We start from the raw sequence: 12,089 nt of genomic DNA on the forward strand, positions 1-12,089 counted from the left end.
TGATATGTACATATACTGAAGTAAACCTATGCATTATTTATGTGATTTGTAAATGGTGATGTCAGTGTGTCCCTCAGGGGCAGCCTTATGGCTAAGGGTGGAAACAAGTTTAAAGAAAGATATTTAATGATGTGGAAGCCACCTGGGCTCTCACTTGCCCCTGTTCTGCTGACATCTTGGTGCACTCAAACTTATGTTTAGGTGCCTGAAATTTAGTTTTTATTTAACACTGAAATATAGAGGATTTAAGCTTCTTTCCAAATGACATGTGTTTAGTTAGACCTTCTTGATTCATGGGGCAGTATTTTTTAATAGGTTGCTGTCTGCACTGAAAACAGTGGTATGGAGTGATATGGAGTGCCATTACTGAATGAAAGTGGAATTGTTTGAATCAATGAAGTGAAAATGTGCTTAGATTTATAGATCCAGCTTTGGTTTACCATGAAATGCTGCATTTTAGTGCACTGGTAATGGTTCTGTGGGATCTCATGACAAAAATAACTGTGGATGAAACACTCCACCACTGAGTGAAGTACACTAGTGGATTTTTAGAACAATGGAATAACAGAGAATGGTACATCCCAAGACGTTTTGAGAGAGGTACTGAGACAGAATCCCATGGTGTCACAACGTTGGAATAGATATTGGTGCTATACACAGGTCAGAAGGAAAGGGTCATAACACAAGTCCCTGTGGCGCAGAAGTGCCCCCACCCTTTAGGGGCCCCCAATTCCTTCACGGTGCCCTTTCATCCCAAGTACAATCAATATCTGGGAGATATGGAAGACGTGAGGGCCCCTCTTCACATTCTGCAGGGCGGCCCATCATTTTAGATTACACCACTGCAGGTGGAAGATGAATTCCCCAAGTAGAATTTCAAGAAGATTGGGCTCTTATTTATATATAAATAAAAATCATGCTTACCTTTAAGAGCATGGCATCAAAGTTCAAGGTGCTCTGGTTGAATTGTGGGTGCAGTGCAGCTTTTATTACTGAGAACATCTGCGAGGTCGGCTCTTGAAGAAAAAGGTTATGCTTTCCCAGCAGTATGGTCAATCTGTTGATTCTGGAACAGATAAAAAATAGCATTAAGTTTGAGTCTTTTTTCTTCCACCACCAATAACATCTAAAGTCTACGTACGGATAGAAGCAGTGTGCAGCTGTGAGTACCCATTGGGGGTTGATGAGAGTTCCTCCACAGAAGTGGCCGTTAGGGCCCTGGATCGATGCCATGTATTTCACTGAATTCTTTTCCACCTCAAACCCTCCAATAATCTTGGGGTCAGGAAAGACATCTAGAAAAGTGACCAAACAGAACTAAAAAAATAAAGGTTGCAAACCACACACGATCTCAGGAAAAAGTACATTTACACTGTATATATATGTTTATTCACCAAAAAAGGGTGTGTTAGCGCAATCGACTTTATGAGCTCTTCGTTGATGACATCACAGGACTGATCCCTGTCCTACCCAGAGCTACTAATCAACTTCCAACATGCTGTTGAGGTGCTAGACAACAAATAGAAACTATAGAAAGTAAAAAGATATGTATAAAAAGAAGACATTCTCTAGGACAAGGTGCTCGGAAAAGGAAGCAAGCAAAACTGCTACTTCAGAAACTGAAATTTATGGATGTGATTTGACACCATGGGGCAGCCAAGCCGGCTAAGGTGGCGGACGCATTCAGAACAAGCTCCGTCCGCCAGCCCGATTATTCTGAAACAATCTGAGTTGGGGCTCACCTACAACCTAAGCAACATCATTGTGGGGCCTCCTTCTAGCCTGTAGCTCCCAGAGCCATTTATTCACACTCCAGTGGCTGCCAACTGCCTGCATGAACCTCTGCCCTGTTAACTGTGGCTTCATCGTGGCCCTATTCTTGACCTGCAACACACACGCTGGGCCCTGCGACACGTCCTTCTGTGGCCCGCAAGATGAAGGAAGCACTAGTGATCCTGAGCCGGCCCTGGGGGATTCACAGCTTAATCCACCTTATGCCTCCTTTACCTCGCACCTGTGGCTCCTGACGCAATAGAATTTAAGGACTTGTGCGACCCGATGGGGCCTTGAGGATTACGTGAACGGCCCCCTCTTCAACTATACCTGAAGGTCAGTGACCTGCCCTTTTCAGTGCTCTGTGTCCCTCTGGACATGGATCTAGTAATCAGGCAGCGATCCAGGACTTAAAGGCAAGGGTGCAGCACTTAGAGGAGATGGCAGAGGATGCTGAGGAGCTGCTCTCGTAGGAGCAATATTTGCATCCTGGGTCTGCCAGAAGGCATTGTAGGACAAGATTCCCTTTCATAGCTTGAGAAGTGGTTTAAGTCCTTCACCCCAGCATCAGTCATCACATCCTTCCATTCTCTGGAGAGGGCCCACAGGGTCCCAAGCTGACATCCCCCTTCAGGCCCCCTTGCCACGTCTCATGTTAGCAAAGCTATTAAACGTCAGGGATCGAAATGCTATCCTCTAGGCTGCCAGACAAGCTAGTCCGTTGCACGTGAAAGGCAAAACTATCATGCTCTTCCCTTACTACAGGAGCACAGTGTAGCAACATTGAACTGCTTTTATGGAAATCAAGGGATGTCTTTGCCAGCCAGTATTCTTTACTATTGCCAGTTAGACAGAAGATTATCTCCAATAGAACTACCACCTTCTTTACAAACCCTAAGGACACCTGGGACTGGGCAGACCAGCACACTACTGACCTTCCACAACGTCCTAAATCCTCCAACTGAACCTTGCCCCCCTCCGCCTCCACTGATTTTGAGCAGATCATTGCAGACCACAAACAAAACTACAAGCAGCGGCCAATCTGGGCACGAGTGCAGTCTCCACAGATGATGAAACTGGCTTACATATCTTCACTTCCGAAGACGACTCTAATGTCTTTGAAGACACTATCCAGGACTCCCAACCCCTTCCCTTGGTGACCCCAAGACTGTAGATGGCTTAGTCTGAATGCAACCTGTTTTTTGTAAATTTGGTTTATTGCATTCTTTGAAATGCATTTTGCTTTGTAATATTTCTACACTTATAACACACTTACTCCTGTTCTTCACCCTGCATGCATAATGTATTGTGCCAAAAATACCATGGCAAGGGTTCTGCTTAATCTCTCATGATCACATTTGATACACTTTCTTGCTCCCCCATGCCTCTACCATTGCTGAGCTTCAATGTGCCATCCCTAGGGGCTGGTGGGTGGGTGTGGGAGTACCCTGCACCCACTCCTGTTTGCCATTCTACTCAAGAACACTCTTTTGCTCTGACATACTCCTCATTTCATTACACAGGGTGAATATGATGTTCTTTTATTTCCTTTTGCTGCTCCATGCCCCCACCTAAACTTCAGTGAGTGTCTTTCTCTTCATCAAGATTAGTTTGGGCGTATCGCAATTTGCGATAGGCTCTGCATGCAGTTACTCCAAGGTTTTCTACAAACATTTCCTAGTTCCTCTTTCCCTTCTCACATACCTGAGGCCAACAAACGCAACATGGATGGGACGTACGGCCACACCGAGTGCGTCTCCCCTCCTCTCTTTCCCCTTCAAGGACCACCCCGCCACACTTCTCACCACTGCTATGACTTACAGAACGGACATTTGATTCCTTTCCCTCAATGTGCGCGGGATGCACACGACCAGAAAACGATATGCGGTATACTCGTATATTAAACTCTAACAGGCACAAGTAATACTCCTCCAGGAATCCCACAGCACAATTGATGAATTAACCAGACTTCATAAGAGGGGATGAGGTGTTATTCATGCTACTACTTATTCAGCATACCCATGGGGCTCCTTATTTGGGTGAGCCCCCGAGTCCCCTTTCTAGAATCCAATATAACAGTGGACAGGGAAGGCAGATACGTGCTGCTGGAGGGTCATCTGGATGGTTGTCCAGTGCTCATTGGTAGTATTTATGCTCCCAACCTAGAGCAGGGAAATTTGTGGGACACCCTCTCTACTGCCTTAGCCCACAATACCCAAATACCTTGGATCCTAGGCTTTGACTATAACTGTGTACTGGATCCCATTATAAACATATCCGACCCCCCACCAAACTTAAGGCAACCTTTGTATATTAGAGTTAATTGAACATGCCAATGCTTAGTGAATAGAAGTTGTATTATGAGACTAGAATGTGGAATGTAAACTGACTGCAAGAATGTAGAGATTATCAGCTGCTGAGTCTGTTGCTGCCTTCGTCGTAGGTGGCTGGGAAGTTTCATTACATGCTGGAGAATCTAATAAACTTTGTGGATCTACTTGCTTGTGTATAACCTGCTTATAATATGACCAAATACCATATTTCCACAACGAGGATAGGATGAGATGTTTATCTGATCATACATACAGACATATGTTAAAGGACAAGGTTTCTCTGGTAGCATGCAAACCGCATAGTGTTCCTTTAGCCTTGAAACAGGACATGAGGGTAGAACCTGAGATATTAGAAAAGGAAGGGATAATTGTGAAAACTGAAGCCAGTGAGTGGGTGGCATCTGTAGTTATAGCACGCAAGGCCTAAGGGGAATTGCCCTTATGCGTTGACCTAAGAGCCCTAAATAGGGCTGTGGTTGTGGATAAATACCTCCTTCCAAATATATCAGAAATGCTCACGCAGTTGGAGGGAGCGAATATCTTCACAACCTTAGATCTAAAGGCAGCATACAACCAATTTAGATGAGATGAGGACTCCATGGATTTGACGAAATTTAATACTCCTTTTGTGCTGTTTAAGTTTACTAGACTACCTTTTGGCCTTAACTCAGCGCTGCAGTCTTTCAGCTATTAATAGAAGAGGTATTGACTGGAGTTCCTGGTGTGAAAATTTACCAGGATGGTATATTAATTTATGGGTCAAGTCAAAAGGAACGTGATTCTAGACTGACGGTAGTATTAGAAAGATTTAGAATGCGAGGTTTGACTTTGCGTGAGAACACGTGTAGATTCAATCAAAGTGAAATTTACTATTTGGGACATAAGCTGTCAAGTGAAGGGCTGAAGCCCAAATAACATTTGGGCAGCACCACAAATAATCTAGTTGCTCCCAAGAATAAAGAGGAATTGTTAACTTTCCAGGGAATGGCAGAATATTATTATAATAAATGAGTGCCTTCTTTTGCTAGCCGTACACAGAATATGAGGTCCTTGTTGAGAAAAGGAGCGAAGTTTACTTGGTCTCCTCTGTGCAAATCAGAATTCTGTGATGTAAAATCAGCCCTCAATGATGCACCATCTGTGCAAAGCTTTGATGTTAATTACAACAGTAAAATCAGCCCTCAATGATGCACCATCTTTGCAAAGCTTTGATGTTAATTACAACACTATTTTGATCACTGATACCAGTTCGAAGGGGTTGGGGGCAGTATTGAAGCAGGTGACGGTGGAGCAGAGAGAACCGTTATGTTTATTTCAGGAGGCTTGTTGGGACCTGAACAAATTATTCCGTAATTGAAAGTGAAGCCCTCTGAATATATTGGGCAATAAGGACACTGAAGAGATTTCGCTGGGGTGTTGAATTTGAGGTGAGACCAGATCACAAGCCTCTTAGAGAACTGGTCTATAAAAAGAATTTGGATGCTGTGTCAGGACCTATATGCAAGGGGATAATAGCACTGTAGGACTACATATTTAAAGTTGCCTATATCCCTGGAGTAGACAACAAGGTCGCTAATTGCTAGTCTCGGTTGAGTATTAAACAAACAGAGAAGAATATTCATATGGATGAGGAAGCCAAAGATCTTGACACACACATGGTTTGGGAGGTCACTGACGGGGTGGTCAGTGAAGAAGGTGTTTGGAGGAGGATGATGTAATAAAAGAAATAAAGATTCTCATCAGGCCAGGATGGAATTCAAAAAGAGGTGTGAGGCAAGAGAGCTTGAGATTCTGAATCGTAAAGGATGAATTGTCTGAGAGTAAGGGGTTGCTGTGGAGAGGAGCTAAATTGATACCTCTGAGTGAAATTAGAGAAAAACATATACAATTGAGTCACTGAGGACACTTAGGCTATTTGAAAACTAGAAAAAAAATTAGGTTGCATTTTTGGTAGCTGGGGATGGACACACAAATTGAGAGGTGTGCCTGGGAATGCATGGAGTGCTATTCTGGTGATAAGAGTTATATGACGAGAGTACTTCCAATGATGGTGAGAGATATTCCAATGAGAGTGTGGCAGAAAGGAGCTCTGGACATCCTGGGAAAAGGTATTTGCAATACTGGTCAGTATTATGTTTTCGTACTAATGGATAGGTACTCAAGATGTCCAGAAGTTTGCATACATCAAAGTTCAGAAATTAGTAGAGTGGTTACATTTTCCTAAAGACATTTTCAGAATGGAAGGATTTTCAGAATATATATTGATGGATAATGGGGTCCAATTAGTATCTAAGGACATGGAAAAAATTCTTGTCCATGAGAGGATTTAAACCTAAAAAATGTTCTCTTTATCACCCTGAAACGAATGGGATGATAGAGCGATTCAATAGATCGCATCTATACAGATTAGTAAAACCCAGAATAAAGATTGGAAAGAGAATTTGTTACAAAGAGTTGAAGCGTATCAGCTTATTCCACACTCAGTTATGGGTAAATTACCTTTTGAGTTGTGGTGTGGAAGGAAGGCTAACACTACGATAAATCCATTGTTGATGAAGTATGGTAAATTTGAGATAGAAGAAGAGAAAGGGGTGGATTGGCAAACTGTACAACAAAGAAAAGTTTGGAAGAGCAAGCAGAGATTCGAAGTACGCAAGGCCGTTGATCACACCGTGGTGAAAGTTTGGGATGTAGTGAGGGTGAGACTTCGGCAGAAAAGTGGGAGTTAAAAATTCTCTGCACCAAATTGTAGAAATTCTCCCAACTTCGGTTAGGTTGAATGAACTGACTATGGGGCATATTTACAAGAAACTGGTGCATCAATGCCGAAGCACCAGTTTTATAGCGTCGCCCCTTCCCCACTTAACAACACCATCAGTGCGCTGTATTTATAATACGGCGCACCATGGCGCACGTTAGGCCAATAGCGTCAACTTTTTTGATGCCATTGTGGTGCTTTGCTTCACTAGCGTCAGATTTGTTTACGCTTGTGCAGCAAAGTGCAAGGAGGCCCATTGATTAAAATGGGTGTGTCACTTTAATGCCTGCTTTGAGCAGGTGTTAAAAAGTATGCCAAAAATGAAGCAGTAAAATCATGTAGATTTCACTGCGCCATTTTTGCGGGCCTCCTAACACCAGAACGCCCCCCCTTGCATACATTATGCCTGCGTCAGGCATAATGTGGTATAAGGGGTCGCAAAGTGGTGCAATGCATACATTGCACCAGTTTGTAAATATGGCGCTGTGAAAATTGCCTCCTTGAGCCACATTAGTGTGAAAAATGGTGCTAGTATGGTGCAAGGAGGTGCTAGGGCCTTGTAAATCTGGCCCTATGTTTGAACACACAGAATGAGTTTATATTTCTATTCAAGTTTTTATATTATATTTGAGGTAGTTAATTTAGATTAGAATGACTTATTTCTTTCGATTGGCATGATGGATAATCCCTATTGTTTTGTCTGATTTCTTTTAGTTGGGTAATAAAGTCTTTGAAAAAAACAATTATTTATATGTGCTGTATAAAAGGGGAGAGGTGTATAGTATCCTTGTGTATTAGAGTTACTTCAATATCCTAATGCTTAGTGAATAGAATGTGTATAGTGAGACTAGAATGTGGAATGTAAACTGAGAGTGAGAATGTAGAGCTTGTCAGTTGCCTAATCTGTTGCTGATTTCATCGTAGGTGGCTGGAATGCTTCATTAAATCCTGGGAATCTAATAAACTTTGTGAATCTACTTTCTTGTGTATGACCTGCTTATTACATGACAGAATACCACAGCAACTCAGTTTTTCAGCATTAGACCACTCACTGGTCCTTTGTGGATTCCTGGCACACTATGCACTCCACTGAGACTTTACTCATTTCACTCCATCCCTCAAAACCTGTATGTTCCCTTAGATCACTACCATATTACCACTCATGAGGCACTCAGATTACCTTGGATGCATGGTCTCTGACCACAATGCTCATATATTGAATCTGAGATGGTACCGCCCGCCTCTGACACCAACATAGCAATTACATCATGACAGTCTGGAAGGTCCTGTCTTCCAAGCATCTCAAAAATGCACATCCAAAATATCTTTGCTGGAAATCATAACATGGCAAGCACCGGAACAACTGAATGGGATGCCTTCAAGGTAGTGATCAGAAGAGCTTGCAAACAAGAAACAATAGGAGTGCGCAGAACTCTAGAATGGGAGATTGCGGAAGCCGAAAAATACTGGGCTGAACTGGGTAGTCAGACGGACCCCGACTGTACACTTTTTGCAGCCCATCAAGAGGCAAAAACAGCATACACCTCCCTTCTGGAGCGTATTTGACACTATTGACTTTACAGCCAAAGCAGTCAAGGGACACAGGGAAGGGGGCACATAAGGGCTCCCGCTCAACTGGCTCATCTGACAGGACACATCAACAGGCCCTATCACGGGGATCCATCCTTGCCTGAGGGTAATTGAGTGTTCCCAATCTGGAATCCTTTGAGAATTCCGGAATTAGCACTCCCCCATCTACCAGGTCCCCCCAGATGTTACCATGGTCCCAACACAAACTTTTCTTGCAGTCCCCATAGACACAGGTGAGACTCTAGACACCTCTTGATGCCTTAATCATGACCACTGAGGTCACACAGGCTACTCGAGATCTGGCACATATTAAGTCTCCGAGCTTAGATGGGTTATCTCTAGAATTCTATGCTACCTTCTCCCCCATCTTGTGCCTCACAGAAATGTTCAATTCAGCCCTCCAATCTGGAGAACTCCCCCAGTCACTCCATGAATCGCTCCTAATCTCTGTTAGAAAATCAGACCGTGGCCCCACACTACTAGTTTCCTATAGGCCATAGCGATTGTAGGAGTGCAATTAAAAAATCCTAGGAAAATCATTCACCACAGATAATTCCAAGTGAAATCGCAGCTTAAACACAGATTAGAAAGGATTTCTCCTAGGGATGAACACTTTGCAAAACATACACTGTCTTTTTCACATCCAAGATCAAGTTGAGGGCCGCTTCTCCAATGCCGCATGCCTCACACTGGACCTAGAAAAAGCATTCAACACCTTATCCTGACACAACCACTTTGCAGTGCTTGATCACTTAGGCATGGGAAAGCGTTTACTAGCATATACCTGACTGCTATACAAGAACCCGACATCGCGGATATGGCTTGGCCCCCTCATCTCAGACTCATTTACAGTGGGCCGTACCACTTGCCAGGGATGTCCACTCTCAGCCCTGCTCTTTGCGTTAGCAATGGAGCCCTTAGCTATACAATTTTGCAGAGAGGGTCAGACATAGAACATACCCCTCGAGGATCTGGCAAAAATGATCTCACTTTATGCAGATTACCTCTTCATATATCTCTCAGATGTTACATCAGGACTCACCTCCCTTCACACCATATTATCTACCATATTATCTACCTTCACTAAAATCTATGGATTTCGTGTTAACTGGTCCAAGTCGGCAGTCTACCCGCTCACTCCCACTCAACTGGCACTGGAGCTGCGCCTGGGCAGAGCACAGCTCTGTTGGTGACAAGATGCACTCCGTTATCTGGGTGTCAATCTTTAATATGCTCCCTTGGATTTACATGAGGACAACCCCCGCAGAGCCCTTGTGGGCATCTGCTCATGGGTAACCTTTTGGCAATTGCTCCCCCGTGCAACCATTGGCAAAATAGCCCAGTGAAAGATGGTCATTTTGCCATGACTATTGTATTATTTCACCAACCTCCCTGTCATCCCACCACAGTCATTTTTCACCAAACTGGATTACGTCCTTTGCACTTATCTGGGACTCCAAGCATTGCAGTATTGCTATAAAAAAACTGCAACTATTGTAGGACTCAGCAGACTTAGTGCCACCTCATTTGAGGTGCATTTTATTGCTGCATAGCTACAGTGGGCCTCATGCTGGAATGTGGGACAGAACATGCCACCTGTGGAGCTCTGTCATCTGCTACAGTGCGCAATTTCTTTCTTCCTATAGTGTTGCCTCCATTCCCCTGACTCCTGCAGGTGTCTTTGGTGGGAGCCTGCATGCCGTGAGTCCATTGCCTGGCAGGAAATGGAATGGCCTACGCACCAAGGGGCATATTTATACTCTGTTTGCGCCGGAATTGCGTCGTTTTTTTTTACGCAAATCCGACGCAAAGCTAACTCCATATTTATACTTTGGCGTTAGACGCGTCTAGCGCCAAAGATCTTGAAGTTTGCGTCATTTTTTAGCGTGGACACCTACCTTGCGTTAATGATATGCAAGGTAGGCGTTCCCGTCTAAAAAATGACTCCAAGGCATGTGCGCCTTATTTAAACTCCCGTGCAAAAATGACGCACGGGAGTGGGCGGGTCAAAAAAAATGACGTCCAGCCGCTTTTGCGTCATTTTTTAACGCCTGGTCAGGGCAGGCGTTAAGGGACCTGTGGGCTCGGAAGGAGCCCAGAGGTGCCCTCCCATGCCCCCAGGGACACCCCCTGCCACCCTTGCCCACCCCAGGAGGACGCCCAAGGATGGAGGGACCCATCCCAGGGAACTTAAGGTAAGTTCAGGTAAGTATTTTTTTTTTGTTTTTTGTGGCATAGGGGGGCCTGATTTGTGCCCCCCTACATGCCACTATGCCCAATGACCATGCCCAGGGGACATAAGTCCCCTGGGCATGGACATTGGGCAAGGGGGCATGACTCCTGTCTTTGCTAAGACAGGAGTCATGTCAATGGAGGGTGGGAGTCAAAAAAAATGGCGCAAATCGGGTTGAGGCAGATTTTTTGCCTCAGACCGACTTGCCCCATTTTTTGACGCCCAAGCTCCATTTTCCCCTACGCCGGCGCTGCCTGGTGTGGGTAATTTTTTTTTGACGCACACCAGTCAGCTCCGCCGGCTAACGTCATTCCATAAATAAGGCGCCCGCATGGCGCTTTGGAATGGCGTTAGCCGGCGTTAACATTTTTGACGCACAACTGCGTTGGCGCAGTTGTGCATCAAAAATTATAAATATGGCCCCAAATCTTCCACCAGTTGGCCTCCCCAGATTCCCCAATTTCTTCTCTCCAGCAAATCTGTTCACTTGGACGGAGCGCGGATTCCTTACGATCAGTGATCTCTTTAAGGAGGGCCAACTACTTTCCTGTGAACAGTTAATGGCAGATTATGTAATCCCTCTGAATCAGTTTCTTACATACAGACAGCTCCGAAGCACTTTTCCTATTATCTGGGATACATCTTACATGGAACCAAACACCCAACTGCCACCTCATCACCTGGCTTAGCAAGGCGATCCAAGAACTTCTCAATATCTCTCTCACTGTGTTAAAGAATAGATGGGGTGAAGACTTTGGGAGAGTCTTACATGATAAGGAATGGGAACAGGTTTTAGAGCACCCACAACAGGGTTCACTGAACTCTTGCTTAAAAAATATTCAGTTCTTCGTACTGTATACAGCATACCTCATACCTACCCACCTAAACCACTATTAGTCAGATACACAGGTTAGCTGCCACCGCTGCCACGACTCGAATGCTAACCTTAAACACATTTCATAGTTTTGCCCATCACTCCGCTAATACTGGTGCATCATATACACTACATTACAAGGGGTCACAGAAATTACAGACCTACGTGCATGGGAAGCGTTTGCCCTGGGCATCTTTAGGTGGCAAAAGAGACACAGAGGCCCATATTTATACTTTTTTGGGGCCGCATTTGCGCCGCTTTTTGACGCAAAAGTGGCGCAAACTTACAAAATACAATTGTATTTTGTAAGTTTGCGCCACTTTTGTGTCAAAAAATGATGCAAATGCGGCGCTAACAAAGTATAAACATGGGCCAGAGTGCGTTCTCATTTCACAGCTCTAGTGCTTCTTCTCACAGAACTTATGTCCATACTTCACTGTCGCTCTCCAACATCCCCACTGATAGAGCCTTGGTATGGGTAAATGAGTGAGTGGGGACTGCAGAGGAAGAAGCCCTCCAGTGTGAGGA

At 44.4% G+C, this 12,089-nt stretch overlaps 1 protein-coding gene across 1 annotated transcript in view; it reads right to left on the reverse strand.

Annotated features, from left to right (window-relative positions):
• The window catches only part of LOC138302094 (trypsin-3-like), a 161,385-nt gene that overhangs the window by 66,086 nt on the left and 83,210 nt on the right, over positions 1-12,089 (reverse strand). Inside the window, exons 3-4 of the mRNA XM_069242477.1 lie at positions 1,142-1,295; positions 925-1,066 (exon numbers count right to left, since the gene is read on the reverse strand). Of these exons, the coding sequence (XP_069098578.1) occupies positions 925-1,066; positions 1,142-1,295 (296 nt within the window). The remainder of the gene's footprint in view (positions 1-924; positions 1,067-1,141; positions 1,296-12,089) is intronic.

The sequence above is a fragment of the Pleurodeles waltl genome, chromosome 6, assembly GCF_031143425.1.
Source record: "Pleurodeles waltl isolate 20211129_DDA chromosome 6, aPleWal1.hap1.20221129, whole genome shotgun sequence".
Taxonomy (NCBI): domain Eukaryota; kingdom Metazoa; phylum Chordata; class Amphibia; order Caudata; family Salamandridae; genus Pleurodeles; species Pleurodeles waltl.